Here is a 20,442-nt window from a genome sequence, read left to right on the forward strand (position 1 = left end):
CTGACAGATCGCCTGTGTGGCCTGTCATAGTTGTTGCATGAAGTTGTGATAGTCTGGACATGTGCAGAGGACAGATAGTGAAGGTTGGACCATTGAGGCAATGAGTTGCCTTAATTGTTTGAGGTCTGACAACAACAGACATTTACTAGTTGTTCTAGGGGATTAGAAAAATATAGACATAAAAGGCACAATATACTCACCAGCCACTTTGCTACATCCAACTGCTTCATTCATTTATTAATGCAAAGATCCAGTCAGCCAATAACATGGCAGCAACTCAGTGTGTTGAGGCATGTACAGATGGCTAAGACGGTCTGTTGAAATTCAAACCAAACATCAGAAGGAGGAAGAAAGGTGATTAAAGGGATCTCCACAATTGTGGCTTTGTTGTTGGTGACAGACAGGCTGGTCCGAGTACTTCACAAACTGCTGATCCCACACGACCATCTCTACAGTTTACAGAGAAAAAGTCAGAAAAATAGAAAATATCCAGTGATGTTTATTCTAGGTTAAAGCTGAATGGCCAGACTGGAAAACTGTAAATCAAATAACCACTTGTTTCAACCAGAAGAGCATCTCTGAATGCAAAACCCTGAGGCAGGTTGGCCACAGCAGCAGAAGACCACACGGGGTGCCGTGCTGTCAGCAAAGAACAGGAAACCAAGGGTACAATTTGCGCAGGCTCACAAAAACATAGCCTAGTCTCAATTTCTGCAACCACGTGTGGATGTGGAAGTTAGTATAAATAACACGGCAGCATGAATCCACTCCGTCTTGTATGGTTCAGGCAGCTGGTGGGGATGTAACGTTGTGTGGGATAGTTTGTTAACACTTTGGCATCGTTTAAATGCCCGAACCCATCTGGGCATTGTTGCTGCCCAGCCTTTATCACCACAGTGTATCCATGTTGATAATTCACCGTGCTACAAAGCTCATGTCATGTCTAACTGATTTCTTGACAATGAGTTCACTGCACTCAGCCTTCACAGTCAATCCATTAGAGCCCCGTGGTGCTGTGGTGGAACATGTGCAGTAACTGTGAGAGGAGTTATAAAATCTCTGAGAAATGTTTCCAACACTTCACTGGTGTGAAGAATTAATGGAGTTCTGAAGGCCAAAGCCGGTCCAGCAGTATTGGCAAAGAGTTCCTAATAAAGTGTCCAGTGAGCGCATTTCTGATGCAGATGTTTAAAGTAGCATAAAAGTTAAACAGCAAATCAGATGAACGGGTCACGTGATAGCCAGAACATCGACATCACCACAGTCTTAGTTATTCAATCAATATTTATTGCTTAACTCAGTATGTATAGTAGTTACAGTCCCTGCAAGGAAGTGACTGACGCTTTGCAGCAACAGTTAATCAGCCACTTTCTGCGCACACAGAGCAGAAAGACAAAAAACATCAGGAAGCAATTCATTAATCTCCTACAGCCCCACTGCTTACTGCACGACAGCAGTTAACGCTTGCAGGCTGTAAGAAGGTGAGCTCGATTTAAAACAATCAGTTTCCCTCTATTCCTCTCCTCAGAGTTGGAAGGTGCTTCTGTCTGAATGATTATTTTCTCGGCCTTTTCTTTCTATGATTTTCTCTTTTATTTGTTTTTAAACAGACAACAGTCAGTGACGGTGGATTAAAGCAGATCGTGTAATTATGAATACAAAGACACCCACGCAGGATCCGCAGAAGAGAATTATTGTGAAGAGCAAGAGTGTTTTAATATCTCAGGTAGTCGAATATTGTAAACAACCCAGTCAACAGATATGTTAAGTGCATAGGCTTATTGATTATAGAAACTGCTGATGATGCAGAAACACAGTGGTATGCTTGCCTGATCAGAGCCAATCCAACAGGTCACCACAGACACTCAGGCCCACTTGTCTGATAGCGGCTGCAGCCAAAGTCATGTCAAGCTGAGGAACAAGACTCGAGCAGCTGGGACATCATTCACAGAATAACTGTAAGGCAACCATTCAGCTCTCTGAGCAGAATAACAAACAGTAGTTAACATGATGTACAGAAACAAGCTGCTCACAGGAGGACAAAAAATACAATCATTAGCTGGATTTAAAAAAAAAAAAAAAATCAGCAGCCACAAGACCTGGTTGCTGTCATAGGTGTTCACACTTTTCTTTTGTTCATGTGCACATCTTTTAGAAACACGTAAAATGACAGAGCAGTTCATGCTATTGAAATGTAAGGAAGGATCCGTTTTATTAGCACAAGTATGGCCGCGTGTCTCGCTGCGGTCCCTGGATAAAGCTTCAGTTCCCTTTCGACACAACAACAACTCTGCTGAGAACGGTAGTGTACAACAGGAGACAGTTGCATATGATTCGAAAACACCCTGCTTCTTTTTTGAAATTGACAACCAAGGCAGAAATTTTTAGTCTTACACATGTCATGAACACACTGGATCTAGCTTTATTTGGGAATATCATCGAGTAATAAACAAATGATTTCATATTAGTGTCAACAAGTAGTCATGCTGCTCCCACGTACAGCAGTCTTGCAGTGAAACGATCGTCTCCCTTTGTGAATGAACTACAGTCTCTTGCACAAGAGTTGCTCCTGTCATTGCACTTTAATTTAAAAGGTACTAAAAACTGTGCAAATCATACAAACACCACTTGGCTCTTCGTCTTTGGTCCTGTTGAGTCACCGTAGGCAACTTACGGTTTACAGCAGGGAGAGTTTTGAATCTGCCCTCAGCTTTCAGTGAGGTAAAGAGTGATGGCGCGCGGCGGTCCCTTCTGTCCATAACACAGCCGTAAAAGCACTTAAAGATTTTGAAATGTTGCATAAAATCAAATAAAAAGGACTAATCTCTGAAATCAATCCAGGCCAGGATCATCCACACATGCACACGCTTGCTGTTGGTGGCTTCTTATTTGAAGCCTTAAAATATCACTTTTTTTTGTTGCCCATCCACAGTGCAGCAGCCCCAGTATGCAGGTCAGCCATTAGAGGGGAGTAGGTTAGCCAAGATGTTTGCCAGTGCAATTTGAGGTGGAGGTGATGATGGTAGTTGAAGTGGTAGGGACTGAGGTCAAGGTGAGCGAGGGACAGTGGGGGGGTCACGCATGTGGCTCCCCCACAGAGGTAGAGCCGTTGGCTTTACTCTTACTCTTACTCTTGCGGTTGAGCATGCGGCTGAGCGTGGCTGTTCGGCTCGCTCGCTCCACTGCGGCCGGAGACTCCAGGTAAACCAGGTCATTGTGTGACTGGCTCATCCCCGGGTCTTTGCGCTGGTGACGACGTCGGAAGAAGAGCTTGGCGCTCTTCTGCAGGAAGCTGCCTGTGGCAAAGAAGAGGAAAGGAAGCAGCCTGAGACGTGGATAGTGTCAAAGTGACACCACTCAAGGAGACGTCATTACTACAGATAAAAAACAGGCACGAGTAGTATTGGCCTAAGCAGTAATGGAAAAACTCATTTAAAATAAACAAATCAAAAGCTAAAGCAGCAGTGGTACAGAATCGGTGTTAGTTGGAAACTGTTACTGTGAAACACTTGCTGTGGATTGGATGAAAAATGTGGCTTAAATAGCAGCAGAGCTGTAATATTGTGTTTAATCACCAGCTAACACATACTAATCTGTACCAACAGAGAGCAGCCTCATAGTCCAGCCTGGCTACAAGCACCATTCCTCTGCTTCCACACTTAAGGAGCTCCTGTGTTATCCTCAGTATCAGTGGATTAGTTTAGTCAGTACAAAACAATAGAAACTCTAAATAGTATCAAAACAAATAAATGACAAAGAAAAAAGGAGGCATTCGTGTCCTCAATTTGTAGCACACTCCTAAAGAAGAACGCAGAACAGCATCAGATCTTCTCTAGATGCTTTTGGACCAAACACGAGGGGAACCGCCCACTGGAGGGAGCGACCCTCAGAGCCTTCGTTCTGTGTGCAATAGGACCTCTAAAAATGTGTGACACGTCGCACAACAAAAGCTACAAATGACTGAGGGCGTTGTAATCAGAGATGTGTGTTTGCCGGGTTTCAGTGGTAGCGTGTCAGGCGCTAAAACTGATAAGCTCAACGGTTACAACCAGCCTGAGGAGGAGGAGGGGCTCGCAGTGGCGCTCTTCACCTGCTATGATTCTGCAGCGTCACAGCCAAACGGTGGAGCTGTGTGTGTGCTGCTCTGACTAGGGCTACCACAAACGATTATTTTGATAGTCGACTAGTCACCGATTATTTTTGCGATTAGTCGACTAATCAGATCATCATCCACTGGACGTAAAACTACAGCTTATTGCACCAGCAGCATCTGCTCTTATATAACTATCATTAGCTTACAGCTTTAAGCTTTTAAGGTGCTAACTAAAAATAAAGACAAGATGATAGTTTATTCAATTTTAATGAAATTTGCAGATTGTTTTGGTAAAGTTTAATAAACTCCTTGCTATCTAAAATATAACAGGACACCGGAGTAAATTCTCCAGCATCTCACACTTCTGATAATCAGCTGTCTGCTTGACGTTTATTCAGCTGTGTAAAAACTATAACTTTAATCTCAGCCAAACCAATTTACTCAGGAACAAATAAAATACTAAAAAAAAAAAAAAGCCAAACAATAACATTTTTAATTTATCTAAGTGACTCATATATATTTAACCTGAGTCGCGAAAGACGGCGGTGGGTTTGAAAACAATTTGCCGGGAGTCCGGTGTTCTCACGGCGCTAGTGACCTAGCCCCCGGCTAGCTATCGAGCTAGTGGGTAACAGACGTCTCCGAAAACGTCGGAGCGCTTTTGAATATATGTGGTGTCTTGATAAACTGAGCCGATATTTGAGGTTTACACAGCTACATTCTCGCCTGAAAATATGTTAAACGTTTATTTTGTGACCCAGAAAGAATAATAAGAGTAATATTAAAACTAACTAGCTACCGCCATTGTTGGAAACTAAGCTGGGCCGCGCTATGAATTCTGGGACACAGCTGCTTCTTCTTCTTCGGGGTTTAACGGCAGCTGGCATCCTTGTACATGCAGTGCTGCCATCTTCTGTTTCAGTCCGTTATTACACTCTTAAATCCTGCTATTATTCCTGCGTCTTTTGCGATCTTACAAAGCTTCAAACGACGCGTCGACTATTAAATCAGTCGTCGACGATTTTGATAGTCGACGTAATCGTGACTAGTCGACAAATCGTGGCAGCCCTAGCTCTGACACACAGTCTGTCAGGTGTTGTATTTTCTTGTCAGCTTCTACATTTCCGCTGCACATTGCTCCATCGTGTGTGGATGCCCCAGGCAGCAGTTTCAGAGGAAATACGGGCAAACTTGCTCTTCAGCGAGTAAACATCTTCTTGCGTTTCCTCTAAACTTCAGTTTGTCCATTTTTTTTTACTGAAGCAGCAGTTAGCATGTTATAGCTATGTGTTACTTATACAGCTGACGTTTTTTACTCAAAGTTTCCTCTTGTGACAGAGAGTGAAGTGAAGGCGATACAAAAAGGTTTCTAAGAGCTTTTATGGTTTAAAGACACGAAATACTGGAGAACTCCTACATGGCTTAAAGAGTTATGATCAAGTTCCTGTGGTCCGAAAGCACCTGCCAAGTGACTAATATTTCATATTGCAAGTGAAATAAATACCGAAACATTCACGGCACTTCATCTGTGTTGTACAGCCACAAATAAAAGACAGTCGCTGCTCAGAAAAAATTAAAGGAACACTTTTTAACCAGAATAAGTTAAATAATTCAGCTTAACTTCTGGGATATTGATCTGGTCAGGAAATGAAGTTAACAGAGCACAAGACGGGCAACAATGAGACAGCCCCCATTTCTACCAGTGATGGGTCCAGATCTGGGAGGAGATCCCCGGGACACCATCCATCACCTCATTAGGAGCCCTGAAGTTGTCAGTCATGCCTACAAACACAAGGGGGCGCCATACAAATGACTGAGGACCATTTTGAGTCGTTCCAGTCTTCGATTTTTGGGCCGTCTTTGAATTGGTTGATCATTTTCAGTTTCATCAAACGATGCGGCACCCTTTCATCCCTAACACATTACCCAGTGTCACTAAAGATATCAGCATGATTTTTTTCTCCAATCAGAGCTGATGTTTTTTCAAAGTATTCCTTTAATTTTGTGAGCTTTTTTTTTGCAAACTGATTTTAGAGGAACTACAAAAGTGAATCTCACCTTGTAGAAAAACACTGTTATCTATTCTACTGCTAACAGAAACTACAGCGATTAGAATACCAAGAATACTACAAGTAACTCATGAAGTAACTTACTCATACAATGTGTGCTTAGCACTGCTTTCCTCTAAGGTGGCAGTGACGACAGTTCGGAAAGGAAAGGTTCAAAGAGTAGAGGGGAAGCAGAAAGGAGAACACAAAGAGAGAGTGCATAACGAAGGAGTGGCTAACAAACCCCAAACAGCCAAAACAGATCAAGTTCTGCTTGTAAAGGCATTATTTTCCTTTTCAGGATTGTAAGGTTTAATAATACTCCTGTGAAGATTAAAAATGCATCGAGAGGTTTCTCACCTCTGCTCTTCTTGCAGCTCGCCTCAGACACACACATGGACAGTGAAGCATTGTCTTGTTCCTCGCCAGTTTGGCTCTCCCAGTCCTCCGGAGGCCGCCCTTCAACTCTGGGACCTTCCGTGGGCTCCGACATCTCCGGAGGGGTACTAGTCCCCGATGCGATCGCTGTGGTCACATCCTGAGTAGAGCTGCTCTCTGACATTGATGCGTCCATTGCTGCAGCGTAACCTGCCATCATAGCCAGCTCATCATCCTGAGACAGAGGCGTCTGGGAAATAAATCACATTCCCATTAAAGCCATATTTGTTGTGGAGCTAGTGTGGAAAGCCCAGGCACAATGAAGGGTGCTAACAACATGAGAAGGCCCTCGCTGCTGCAGACAAGGCACGGGCTTCCATTTAAAATCCACTTCTCTCCTCTGACGTTATGAACCACAGGTTATGGAACAGATTAGCTTAAAAAGCACTCGAGGAATCTGAGTTCCAGAGTATCAAACATGCAAGATTGGCTCCAGCTGTGCTTTTGTGCTATTTAAGCTGAATTACATTAAGTGGAAAAAGTACAAGTACAAGGAGCTCATAATTACTTTGGCGATGCCCGAGATGATGATGGTACTCTTCTTCACCGGGGACTTGAGCTTCTGTTTAGCAGACTGGTGGAGTTGTCTTATGGCGGCTTCGGCCACAGGGTCTGTCCCATTGAGCATCAACAGCTCAGTGTCGGAGGAGGACAGGGCCTTACTCACAGTGCCCCCTAACATAGACACCTGCTCGGAGACGCGACGCTCCCCCAGCTTGGGCTTGTTGACCACGGCCTTCTGGGCAGGATCTGAGGAAGCAAGAACGTCTCACTGTAGTTTCATTCATGTAAAGGACTTTCAGAACATTCATTTTTGTCAAATTATGAAAATGACCGAGTTGAGTTGCCAACTAACCAGCATCTAAAAAGCTGACTGGGGAACTGTGCTACTCTAACTTCCCTCTATTCAAAAAACAAACAAAAACTCCTGAAGCAACTCTAACAGGATCATTTATTATACAATACAGCTGTGTAAGGAATGTGCAGCGGCCTCACAGTTTCCAGGGCTTTACCTATATTGAGTGGGAGTGGTCGACCCGGCTTGCTCTTCACCGCTGTGATCGTGGTAACCACTGTGCCACAGGGCATGACCGTGCGGTCCATCTCCACCCTCTTATTAGAGGCTGGGGTAGGAGGTTGCCAAGACCTCACCTCACTCGGCTCCAGGTAGGTAAACTGAAACACACGATTCAAGTTACTACCCAAACTACGTGTAAATGAAAACAAGAGACACATGGAAGGAATTCATCGAAATCTGGTGATATTAAAGGAAAACATGCGATAGAAAATGAGCTTTTTAGGTCTTACGTCAGTAGTCAGTGATCCGGTCACTACATCTTTGGTCACGAGTTCAAATGTACGCTGTCCTTTGGGGTGCTTCTTCACAAGATCAAAAGGCACCAACACCTGACCAAGTAAGGAATCTGAGACAGAAAACAGCTGATTTAGCCTGCTACACAGAAACACGCGCTACGAGAGGCACAACGTGTGAACTACGTTAGTGGTGTGTGATACTGCATGTGTTGGTATCGATCCGATACCAAGTCAATACGGGCCAGTATCGCTGATACATCTCAATTCATTCTCATGACCTTCAGTGTTTTTTGTGACGTTTCCTTTTTTATTATTAAACAGTTAAAACTCAGGACATAATTACGACAAAGTTTATAGTTAAATAGAAAATGCTTTATTATTGATTTTTTTAAAGAAAAATCTGAAATAAAAAGTGCTCGCAAACCGCTAAACAAAGTAAAACAAACAAGTACTGTTGAGAAACTATAATACAAAAATTACAATTAAAATCCTCAACAACCGGTAAAAACATACATGTTTGTAAACAACTTAACAACCCCCAGAGTCACGTCACGTGACAGCGCAACATCGAAACACAAGAGGGGGGAGGGCGAGCAAAGCGGGCCTGCTCTGCGCTGACACGGGAGCGGCGAGTGCGGCGACCTGGCTGTTTCCTCTTTGTCGAAACCACAGCATCGCAAACAAGAGCGGAACTTAAAGTAAAGAATCGATCTCACCAGGCTGGTATCGATCCGATACTGATGCCGACTTGGTATCGATACAGTCGATACTTGGATCACTAAACTACATGACTCTTCATTACAGTAAATGCAACACAAGCATCGACAGGTAAGTGGCCACGGCAGAGTTTTTCTTACTCTCTGGAGGATGTCCATCGTTCATCAACAGAATATTGAGCTCCTTCGATCGTCCATTCAGTTCACTGGTGAGAGAAGAATATTTTACATGTATGTGAACGGTGTTGTTCATCAGAACCACCTGCGGTGGAGTCAGCGTTCACACTTACAAAATAAACGGCTGGTCCCAGGCAGGACTCGTCGTGTTCTTCGAAACAGAAGTGTTGAACCTCTGAGGAGGATCATCTAACTGCAGCACACACAGAGGGTTCATGCTGCCTGCGAACACAAAGTGTCATCCAAGAGCTGACTTTAAAGCTTTCTTTCTTTCTTTTTTGTGGTCAGCCACTTCCACTCCCTCACTCTAATGGATAAACACGGGATCACTTCACAGAGTATATATGATGAATTATGCAGAGATTAGAGGAGGCTAAATGAGCACACATTTTCTTAAGCACTTATATGAATTTTAGTGGCCACAAGCTGTGAATCAGAAGCCTCACAGATAAGATTCAGTGCTTTACAATACAAATTATTAAACAACACTTAAAACAATACAAATGAATAAAACGACATAAAAGCCTGCACGACCGTAAACACCCGGCAGACAGTGACTGATTTTCAATAAAAGGAAGGAAGATGTATATAGTGAAGTGTCAAGTGCTGTGTCATGTCTCTGCTGTGCAATATGGAGTCAGACCGAACGCTTTAGGGGACGTCTGCAGCCCCGACAACTGCTGACTCACACTCAGAGAATGACTCATCACAGGAACTACCCAAACAAAGTTGTTGTGGGTGGTCTAAGACTTCATTACTGGACAATCGTGTTAACAGCCTATCATCAGCACAATCTATCAAATGCTCTCTGGCCTCATACATGACCACACCCTGGCACTTTGTTTATGTGCAGGTCTGTACCACCACGCTGGGCGTTGTCTTACTGTTGTGGGTGTATTATTAATATACTGCCATCATTGTTTAGCTTTGACCAGTGGATTACCTAAAATGGAGGGGTGGGAGTGGGGGGGGCCTTGTCATGCAGCGTTGGCAAAGTAAATATCAGCCATGCTGGAAGCACAGTCCCACTGCTGCTGATTCATTACCAAAGTCAGCTACCCTCTAAACAACCTTCTCATTACATCGTCGTGGTAATGCAAATAAAGAGCGTGCAGTTAAACACTGCAAACAGTGCGTGCAGTCTGATGAAAGGAGCTAATTCAACTTTACAATAGATGTCTTTAAAAAAAGTCCTTTTGGTAAAAATACAAAGTCAACACGGCGGGTGTAGGATTCTTTGTTTGTGACATATATTGAAGCTCATGTTTCTCCGCAGCTTAGTGTGCAGGACCCAAGGTAAATATTATCTGTTAATAGAGCGCTTCTGAATGAGTTTACATAGCTGGTGCACAGATAACCAGCGCAGTTATTATTTTCTTATTACTACTTTGCTGACACTCCTGCTGATGACGCTAATGCTTTTAACATAACAGAACCTCTTTAGTTTTAGACACGCTGTACTTGGACCTAAATGTAGCCGTTAGCATAGGAAACATCATCAGCTTGAAAAATTCAGAATTAACATTAATTTATAAGCAGACGCACGACCGACCTGCAGCATCTTCCTCCTGGTTGAGTGTGACTCGGATGTTTTTCACCAGCAGCTTCCACTCATGGGCGCGTGGGGGCTTTGGGGGCGATACCACTTTATTCTGGCTTTCCTATTGGAGAGAGCATGCAGTGAGTACATACATAAACCTACAGCACAGATTTAGTGAGCGCAGCATTACGAGCAGTACTGGAAGCACGTAAACGAGCAGAGGCCTAAGTATGCTCGTGTCTTTAAACGAGAAGCGTCTTCATGTTTGAACAAGGACTCTCTGCAACACGACCCCGTTTCCACTTTCACATGTTGATCATTTGCATTGGCCTTTCTATGATCAGGGAGAATTTGCATCAGAAGCACCGCTGATGAATTTGCATTACAAACAGGCATCATCTACAGACAAAAGTGATTTGTTTTGGTCATTTAAATAGCAGCGTATCTGATGAGCTTAATGCTTAAATACCTTCAAAGCACTAGACTTATTTTAACCAGCATGCAAATCTATATGGTTGTTTTATATTACGGCTAAAACTGCCGGCTAATTGATCTTGAACATTTTAAATGTTACGCCACAAAGCGACTATTTAATTTCATAAACCACAAAATTCTAATCATCTGGAAACTTTGGGGTCCGATGACCAGATATATAAATGTCAATAATATCGACTTTTTTGATCAGAGGAAAGGAAATTCCTCTGATCAAAATAAGAGTTAATCCCACTGCCTCTCATGTAACTCACAACTATATTTGGACCAAAAAAGAAAACTTGTCATCCTGTATCAAGTAAGATCTAATCAGAAACACGTGAAACAGCATCATGTGATGGTGGGTTGTGAATAATAACCTTCAGTGAATCAATGCTGCTTTAGATGAGCATTATTTAAGGTTGCAACAAGAAGCAGTAAGAGCGCAAACCACAGCCAAGGAACTGGCCCTCTGGGCAGCATTACTTTTAAAGGAATCATAATGTATTTTGTGTATCTTCATACTTCTTTGTTATTTATTTTTTAAAATTTTATAGAGCTTTTAGTGCAGTAAAAGTCAGATAATGGCAACGTGCATGACGTTTATTGATCATACAAACATTATGTATGAGTAGGTTATGAATAACTACTGATTTGCAAATAACTGGACATAAATATAAAACATTATACTACAGCATATTTCAACCTAACCAGGCAGCTCGTTCTCTTGACACTTCTGTCTTTAACACACCTTGGTTCAGCTTGAAAGAAAGGCAGGCGTGGAATGTAAACATGAGATCAGAGGTGAAACGTGACACTGAGATGCAAACTATAATGTGATATTTCAAATCTCAATATACTGGTATCATTTTCTAAACTTACTGATACAAACACAAGCAGTAGTTTCTAAAGATAAAAGACATTTTACGACAGTTTGAAAAGGTCACAGGTCATATTTAGAAAGCTCATACATGCCTATATGTTCTGAATATAACAACTGCTTTAAGAAACATAGTTTTAAGTAGCATAATTGTCACTTTGACCCTAAAGGAGAGGTCAGAGTTCAAACACCACACTTGTAGGAATCGTAATTTCTAAGATGAATTCTCCACTAACAAATCATAAAATTGTTTTGTGTGAGTCTGGAGCGTTCGCACGACCCCCTCTACACCCCGGCTGTCACGTTTACGGACAAAATGACACAAACACCCCTCTCTGGTGGAAGTAATTATGAGTCTGGCAGCCTTACATCAGACGTGACTCGTTCGCTCACCTTGACCTCTGAGGCCTGAGCAGGCCTGCAGCTCAGCAGCACAGAGGGATGCGACACACACAAAAGCTGCTTCAGCTGCTCCTTTATGGCTGCATTGTCCTGACAGAAAGAGATTATACCTCATATTAATCGAGTAAAACTAGAAATGTAAAGTTCTATTTGGTGATAAAACAAATGTCAATTCTTTTAATTCCATTTTTATTGGTTTCTAAATGGTTCGACTACTGTTTGATAATGAAACTAATGAATCTTCCTCTCCACGTCCTCGTTTGCGTGACTAAACACGTTGATGTAACAAAAGAACATGAAGAAATAAACAAAGTGATTTCTATGAAGGCTGTCTGTCACGCAATTTCTTTATATTTTGGTACAGCGAAACATTTCTTCCCATGTTAGTGTGTGGCGCATCCTTTGGTTAGGTTTATACATCTGCGATTCTGCTGCTTTAAGATTACCTGAGTGAAACCGGGCATCACCTGAAGCTCCTCCACCTCTAGATGAGACACTTCCCAGCTTACCTTGACCTTATCTTCAGATTCCTGCATGTGTAGATGAAGCTGGGGAAGAGAAAATAAAGAGCTGCCCTATGACTCATCCAGTACTCATCAAATTCACAGAAAGATGAACTAAAACTGATTCTCTGGAGATGAAGCGATACACCAAACAAGGAGCAGCTCAGTATGTGAGGTGGGCGTGGAGGAACGAAATCAGCGCAGTGTTTCCCGCACAATTCTATTTGTGTTTCAGCCGGTGGTGAGTGGGTGGTGTGCATACCTACGCTTTGTGAAAGGGGTCATATTATGCAAAATCCACTTTTGCATTTTTTAAACATAATTTGCAGTTCTCCAGACTAAAGAGGCATCAAGGATGCTCCGTTTGCAGTTTTCCCTTTCTCCTTGGATCGCAGCGTCTCCCTCAATGAGCCCATCAGATTTGCAGCGGGTTATGATAAGCAACCTCAATGCTCCTCTCCAACCCTCGGTAATAATTCAAATATATCTGAATGCAACCAAGTCCCCAATAAAGCTTCTATTTTTCTGTTTGTCTTATCACAAATAGTACAACTCGAACAACAATGAAGCTGTGAGACAAACTCGCCCTATTAGGATGAAAGTATCACTTTTAAGCCATTTCAAAGCGGTCTGTACATACTTATGTTGCCATGCAACTACATGACCATACTCGGAAGTTAAAAAGAACAGCTGTTCTGGGATTTTTAATGTGCAAAACAGGTGCTCACAGGAAAAAAAAGCCACAGCATGTGATCAAATAGTCTTTCCTGTTCCTAACATGGTGAAATGACATGAGCTACGTACATAATAAGAGACAGTCAAATGTTCACAATTCTGAGAAAAAGAAAAAGTCCCTCAGTGCTTCCTTTCTTATCTGTTAGTGGAAAAAAGGGAAGGAGAAAATGCTGTTCCCAAAGCGCCATCATTCGATTCACAAAAACAAACAACACGACTGACAAGGAACACATCTCGTACCTTTTATCTTTTGAAATGTTATTGATGCGTTAAATACTAATCACCACTCGCCAATCTGCTAATCTATATTTCTTTATTTCAATTTCAGCCTCAGATCAAAGTGGTGCTTTTCACCTATTTGTCCTTGTTCATACAGCCTACATAACAAAGTTAAGTAGCCTGTTATAAATGCATAACTCTTTGTGAATTCTCCTTTATACGTTTTACTTCAAAACATGTTCCAAGAAAAGCTTTTTAAGGAAGAGGTGTTTTATCTGCTGAGTGATCAACTGAATGCACTGTTCTTACTGGCTGCTTTCCATCACTCATCAGACCTCTTCTGGAAAGGGGTGTGGCCTGCAGCAGTACTCTTGAATATAAACAACCTGCTACCTTATACCAGCGGCACAAAGTACAGAACAGTTCAATTGTTAAGTGCATTGTGACAAATGAATAACTGAAACACATATTTAGCTGCCTTCTCTGTCTCACTGCAGTCTGCAGCTGGCTCTCTTATGACCGGCAGACTTTACAGGGTGAGATTACCATGAAAAGCATAAAAATATTTTTGGTTTATTATGAAACTGTAGCAGGCAGAGATGATAATGGGAAACACTGCTTGTAGGATTTTAGTCCCTTACCTGAACGTAAATAACATACAATCAGTGTGTTACGCTGACACCACTAATGACAACATTAGACCAAGTTTTTGTTCATTTATTGACTAACAAAAGAGAAATGCTACTTGCTTAAGAAAACTAGGGACTCTTTTCCACATCTTGAATACATCATTCTGTTAACCTTTTCCAAACTGAAGTCTTTGGATGCGATTACATTTCTAATGGGATTCATATGGCCAGTGTGATGTGAAATCAGGAGTAAGGAATGATTTCCCAGAGCACGCTGTAATTAGAATGTGATGCTTTTTGCTGGTTGTATAACACTAACTACACAAATGCAAATCTGAAGTGAAGGAATAATCTCTGCTTTTGAAATGAAGCCATGCCAGCTCCATATAGGCAAAGGTACAAAGGTGTGACATCACACTCCATCTACTACAGATCATCACTGGTGAGTTTTTCATTATGAGGCGTGTCATACTGCCGTGTCCCTCATCAGGTCACGTGATACAGTAGTGCATTTAAAGACAAAGTACACTCAGCAGCACACCTTAATCTAGTGACCGTGTTATTATGTCCATTAAATGCCTCTGTCCCACATGCCCATGCACTCCTATCATGAGCCACGAGTATTCTAGCTTGGATCTGAGTCAAAAGCTAAAAAACGCTCCAGTGGACGGATGGGAACATTTGAATAAGCTCTCTGATTTTTCCAGACTAAGCTGAAACAGTGGGAGTGAAAAAGACAGACAAAAGGCTTCCTTTATGTCCCTGAAACAACGACTAACCCACGACCAAAACAAAACCTCCTCAACACCTGACTTTAGCTTCCAAACCTCTCACACTCAGGTTGTATTTATAGCACAATTACCTCAATGGAAGAGCACGTTAATTAGGTTAGAAATAGCCTTAATACAGTTGTATTAGCTTACATAGACACAAGCAGTTTTTGCATTTCTGAACATGTAAATATGAACCTAAAAGCAGGAGAAAGCCTCCGGACACGACCCATTACACATGCCAACATATCAACTTTGGCTCCAATTTATTTCAAAATGCTAGAGGAGCGTTAGGAAAGGCTGAAGGTGAGCTGCAGGACTCCATTTAAGAGATCAACGCAGACAGTTTTGATAATGACAAATCAAGCAAATCACTGCAATTTCCAGGTACAAACAAGGGAGTCTTATTTGGATCATAACTTCATCAGTTCTATATGGAAACAGGCCTCAAAGGGATGTTAATGAGCTGTTTGGGACATCTGCCAAGGAAGGAAAGATACCCCAACCATTTAATCTAATACTGCTGCCTGCAGTGAGCCAATGCTGGGCAGCACATCATGTTCAGTAAAAGCTCCCATTAAACTAAATCACTACGACTTCCAACGGATTTAACTCTACAGTCTAACTGTTACAGACATATTCTACAAAAGGAAATCAACAGTGTTATTTTCCTTGCAGTCTAAGACTTCACAAATTTAAGAGTATTTACCTGCAGCTCCAATGGAGCTATACACACAGTATATTTACAAGGATCTGCTGTAGCCATGGCTGTCGATGCAGTGCTCAGAGAGAACTGAAGCTTCTCCCCAACCACACAGCAGGAAGCGGCCTGTTAGGAGGACAAGGTGAGGCATTAGTTTAAAGTAAAACTCCAGAGAATCCTGGAGTTAAGGCAGTGACAGCATTTGCATGCTACTCATGTGGTTATACCATTTTAATGCAATTCAAATAGAAAGTAAGCCCAGAATTTTCACTGAACTAAAAGGTGCTGTATGTGAATGCATGTGTGATGCTTCATTGATAATGCGTTCATGTGGTTTACTTTAAACCAGAATTATTGCCTTGCAGTTTGCATCAACCAAGCTGAAGTTTACATATCTGTCCAAATCTGTGTAATTCTCCACATCAATATCTCACCAAGTATGACCTCGCCTTCTGCTCCTGAGCTATGAGGTTCAAATAGGACCCCAAAGTGCTTCTGCAAAACATCATAAAATATCTCTTTACATCCATCCATCTTCCTAAGAGCTCATTCAATCCATGTTTGAGATTTGGCCATAGCATATTCCATCTGACTTTGGGTGACAAGCAGGGTACACCCTGGACACGTCAGCATATCCAATCCGATCAAATACATGCAAATGCTACACAGAAAAGCTTCTGTGTGCTTTGTGACATGATCTTTAACTATCAAAATCAAATTAGTCAATTGTTAAGTCGACGTTAGAGGATAAAGGTAAGACGAGACAAACCAAAAGTATAATCTCAGCAGCAGTTGCCAGTGATGGGCAGAAGTCCCAGTTAAACCAGAGCAATGTGCTAACATACTGACTTTGCATAAAACTGACCCAAAACTGGCATTTGCTTCAGGACAACTTCACTTTGAACTCTGAAAGGAAGGAAAAGAAGAACAACTCTGATAGATCCCAAAGGCATCAAGCAGTATAATTATCTGTGATCTCTAGTCGAATGAATGACATGCAACCTGAACTGAGTATCAGAGGTAGTTTAAGCTTTAGAAACATATTTACTCAGCAAATTAACTCTGATTTCAGCAAAGACTGCATGTCTTTGACATAAGAACAGTATTAGAGGAAAGCTAAACATAACCATAGGTGCTGGTGTATTTCTGGCTGCCTGCTCCTCCTTAGTGCTGAGCGTGACAGCTTTATAAGCTTCTTACACACACACAACACACACACAGTGTGTGGTAAAAATAAACCTCTGCTCATTAAACTCCCTAGACTCCATAGAGTACCTGGTATTTTGGTCTATATCTCAACGATCACAAAGAAAGGAGTGAGTTTGCATTTAATCTCTGCAAAGCCACAAAAGTAGTGAGCAGTGTGTCCCTGTCTGACCTCCCAAGTTACAGTTTCTAGTTATACTTTCTAACACAGGTTGGCAAAAATGGGCAAACACTCTGACTAATAAGTGCATCATGGTTTATTCAAGTATAGTTTACGGTAATTAACAACCATATTTGCTGCTGATAAAATATTAAGTAGATTAGTTTGTCAACATTTAAATTTACTGAGAAAAGCCTGTAGTAACGTTGGAAAGTCGACAAGTCAGTGCTTGTCTGCCAAAAACATTGCAAAGGTGTTTTCCAATGTGAGAATATGGAGTGAGTACCTTGTTGCCGGCAGACTTCTGAAAGCTGGAGACCCTGCTAAGCGTGAGATCTGAAGCCTCGAGACCATCCTCTTCAAATGCCAGCAGAACAGCACCCTGACACGAGACAGGGCAGAAACTTTAAAACAACAAACACCTACTCAAAGTCTTGCAGACTCGGCGAAATGTTGCCAAGGAATCAAAATTATGTGGGCTTGCACGACATTGGCAGCGTCAATCCATAAGTAGGAAGGTGGAGAGTTTACACTACAGTGTCTCTAATATCAAACTGAGGGTTATGATTAAAAAAAAAAAAAGGGGGGGGGGGGAATTTCTTTACAGCACACAAGAGGAGATTTTATAACCTTGTCGCATTATATGCTACACTTTTATTGAAGTCACCTGCCCCACAGTACAGCATTGGCTTGGTGGTCATGAGACTCACCTTTCGCTTCCTTGCTTCGTCATTCAAAGCTATGCACCAAGCTCTTCTCCACTGACTCTTCCAGCTTTTCAGTGACAGCGCCCATCCCAGCAGAGCGGCGGCTTCCTCCTCCTCTGTCGCAGCATTGTCCCCTTCTGCTGCTCCCTGCTTATTTCCTATAAGTCTATGTTGTAAATACTGTACGAAATACAGTATAAGAGTAACCAGGGAGGCGATAAACAACGTGACCATACATAGCCACTGCGGATCCTCCAACCCAAAATATGAACTGGAACTTTCTGGGTCGGACATTCTTCGGGAAAATGATCGATGATCTGAGTTTAACACACCGGTTCCTCTGGGAATTTTCCTGCCAACCTCATGTTATGTATTTAATTAAGGAACGGTGGAATCAATAAATTCAATCGCCCAAAAATGATAAGAAGACAAACATCCACCTCCAATACAAATTCTGCTTATCGTTATCCATGCTTCAGTGCTGCCATACAGGGCTTCCAAACTACGCAAGCTGGTTGTGGAAAGCTAAACCATTGTCAAAAAACTAAAGGTAGCCTGCGTACAAATAAACCTGCAGAATAGCCCACTCCTCCTCTCATTGAATACGATTGTTAGCTTAGTAAGCTAATTTTCGCTACGGCTCGTTAACTAGCTATTCTTCGTTAGCTACTAAGCCGTAAAAGTTTCCCAAAACGGACTTATGCCCGAGCTTCGTGCTCATACTCCAACAGACGATATCCAGATAAAGAGTAACATTCCCGGGAAAACATCCTGCAGGAGAAGAGTGCAGCCTGACCCGGTGGACTACTTTCAGTGTGACTGTATAAAGTTATCGCTTCCAGACGGATATGTGGCACAAACTGTAACTCCCAGAATGCACAGCGACATTTGTGAGACGTTTGTTGTTGTCGAGACCTCGAGGGAACTAAAGCTTTTTTCCATGCTGAAGATGCAATTGGGCTTTTAGGATATTGTTTTTATTAGCATTAAGCTATTACACGATTAGATTAGTCCATGTTTAAGTCGAAATCAACGGAAAACAAATCCGAGCTGGTATTTTGAACTACACGACTTCCCGTAGCTCGTCCTGTTGTCCACCACTTCCTGTCTTGTTCTTAATCTGTTTGTAGTAGTAAACAATTAGCTAGCTTGCGTTTGATACAATGTATCAACGCTCAGTGAGCACGACTGTTATGTGGAGGTTGCGTATTATCGATTAAAACCCTGTTTTGTATTTTAATATACAATAACACACTGGATTAGATATTTCACGCCGATTTGTGAATGTAAACAGTATACCTTCGTCATCTACCGTGGTCTAGCTGCTATACAGTAGCTATCGTCGCTGAACTCGACTCCTGCTCTTCGTTAACAGACGTAACTAGACATTCGCGATGAATTGTCGCTCGGAAGTTCTTGAAGTAACTGTGGAGGCGAGACAGGTTGAAGAAGCTATGTTAGCTTTGCTGCACACAATTTTGCTGCACCGGAGCACCGGGAAATTTCACTACAAAAAGGAAGGCACCTACTCCATCGGCACTGTGGGCACACAGGACATCGACTGTGACTTCATAGATTTCACCTTTGTCAGGGTGTCCTCAGAGGAGCTGGACAGGATGATCAGGAAAGCGGTGTCTGAATTCAAGGTGATTGTCTGTTTTAACGCGTGATTTCTGACTCTCGTGTTGTGAGGCCTGTACTTTCAGCTGTGCTTTTGTTGCAGGATGCTTTGAGCAACTCGGGCAGCGACGGCATGGGACAGATCTCCCTGGAGTTCTACCAGAAAAAGAAGTCTCGCTGGCCTTTTTCTGACGAGTGCATTCCTTGGGAAGTGTGGAGCATCAAGGTGAATGTGGTCAACCTGGCCAATGAGCAGGAGAGACAGATCTGCAGGGAGAAAGTGGGTGAGAAGCTGGGTGAGAAGGTGATCAACGTCGTTGAGGTCATAAATCGCCACGAATACCTGCCAAAGATGCCCACCCAGTCAGAAGTGGACAATGTGTTTGACACCACTCTTAAAGATGTTCAGCCATACCTTTACAAAATCACATACCAGATCACTGACTCGCTGGGCACTTCTGTTAGCACCACTATGAGAAGGCTGATTAAGGATACACTAGCATTGTGAGAGAAAATATTTATGGTGTGGATCTTTCATATGTTTATGGTCCTGCTGTCATTTCTTTTCTATGTTTTGTCAGCTATACAGCGGAACAACGAGGCAGTGTCAGTATAATGGTGTTCTAATGTCTTTGTTGTGCTTCTGGTATCATTTGTACCTTAAGAGACTGAATTATGTAATCTTCATTTTAACAATCTCTTGCTTGTGCAAGCTTTCCCTTTTCTCTCATACACACTAGCAAATAACCGTGTTTATCAGTTTGGTTCCTTAAAATGTTCTCTTCTTGATAATGTCATCAGTGCATTACTGTAAATTTTGAATAACAATAAATGTTTACTTTAATTACAGCCACAGCTCTTGACGCAAAACATTGCTTCCATATTATCACGCTGGATCAGTGTAAAACGTTTTATGCAAAAGATCTGGCAGAGTTTGGGAACAGATTTCCTCATCTGTGTGAAAACTTCCTCTCTGCACAGTTTCATGGAGAGTATGACCTTCCACATGGGGAAGGACAGGATTTCCAGTTTGCCACTTTTCCAAATTAAAGCAAACACTTCCTAAGTTCACTCCCTTGTTTCCAGCCAGAAACTGCCACCATGGCCTGCA

At 42.2% G+C, this 20,442-nt stretch overlaps 2 protein-coding genes across 2 annotated transcripts; one reads left to right on the plus strand and one right to left on the minus strand.

The window, feature by feature from the left end:
- Nucleotides 1-1,266: 1,266 nt before the first annotated feature.
- On the minus strand, nucleotides 1,267-18,591 carry c2cd2 (C2 calcium dependent domain containing 2). The gene is made up of 13 exons (XM_085419850.1): nucleotides 17,715-18,591; nucleotides 17,291-17,386; nucleotides 15,645-15,764; nucleotides 12,526-12,627; nucleotides 12,071-12,169; nucleotides 10,339-10,447; nucleotides 8,900-9,008; nucleotides 8,751-8,815; nucleotides 7,888-8,003; nucleotides 7,593-7,755; nucleotides 7,088-7,329; nucleotides 6,502-6,769; nucleotides 1,267-3,296 (listed from the first exon to the last, which is right to left on the minus strand). Exons 1-13 carry the CDS (start codon nucleotides 18,003-18,005, stop codon nucleotides 3,076-3,078), a joined length of 2,001 nt encoding a protein of 666 aa, XP_085275976.1. The 5' UTR covers nucleotides 18,006-18,591; the 3' UTR covers nucleotides 1,267-3,075.
- A 40-nt stretch (nucleotides 18,592-18,631) lies between these two features.
- Nucleotides 18,632-20,180, plus strand: atg101 (autophagy related 101). The gene is made up of 2 exons (XM_085419851.1): nucleotides 18,632-19,357; nucleotides 19,435-20,180. The coding sequence occupies exons 1-2, from the start codon at nucleotides 19,106-19,108 to the stop codon at nucleotides 19,837-19,839; spliced, it is 657 nt and encodes a 218-aa protein (XP_085275977.1). The 5' UTR covers nucleotides 18,632-19,105; the 3' UTR covers nucleotides 19,840-20,180.
- Nucleotides 20,181-20,442: the final 262 nt, after the last annotated feature.

This window comes from Rhamphochromis longiceps, linkage group LG10 (genome assembly GCF_057381845.1).
Source record: "Rhamphochromis longiceps isolate RC_006_pf linkage group LG10, R_longiceps_female_GT1.1, whole genome shotgun sequence".
NCBI lineage: Eukaryota > Metazoa > Chordata > Actinopteri > Cichliformes > Cichlidae > Rhamphochromis > Rhamphochromis longiceps.

Excerpts from the sequence above, each read along its gene's own strand:
- atg101 (XM_085419851.1), top strand. The coding sequence starts at position 19,106 with ATGAATTGTCGCTCGGAAGTTCTTGAAGTAACTGTGGAGGCGAGACAG. Across the intron at positions 19,358-19,434 it reads AAGCGGTGTCTGAATTCAAG|GATGCTTTGAGCAACTCGGG; the intron begins GTGATTGTCTGT and ends CTTTTGTTGCAG.
- c2cd2 (XM_085419850.1), bottom strand. The coding sequence starts at position 18,005 with ATGTCCGACCCAGAAAGTTCCAGTTCATATTTTGGGTTGGAGGATCCG. Across the intron at positions 9,009-10,338 it reads CCAGGAGGAAGATGCTGCAG|GCAGCATGAACCCTCTGTGT; the intron begins GTCGGTCGTGCG and ends TTGTGTTCGCAG. Across the intron at positions 8,004-8,750 it reads CGATGGACATCCTCCAGAGA|ATTCCTTACTTGGTCAGGTG; the intron begins GTAAGAAAAACT and ends TTTCTGTCTCAG.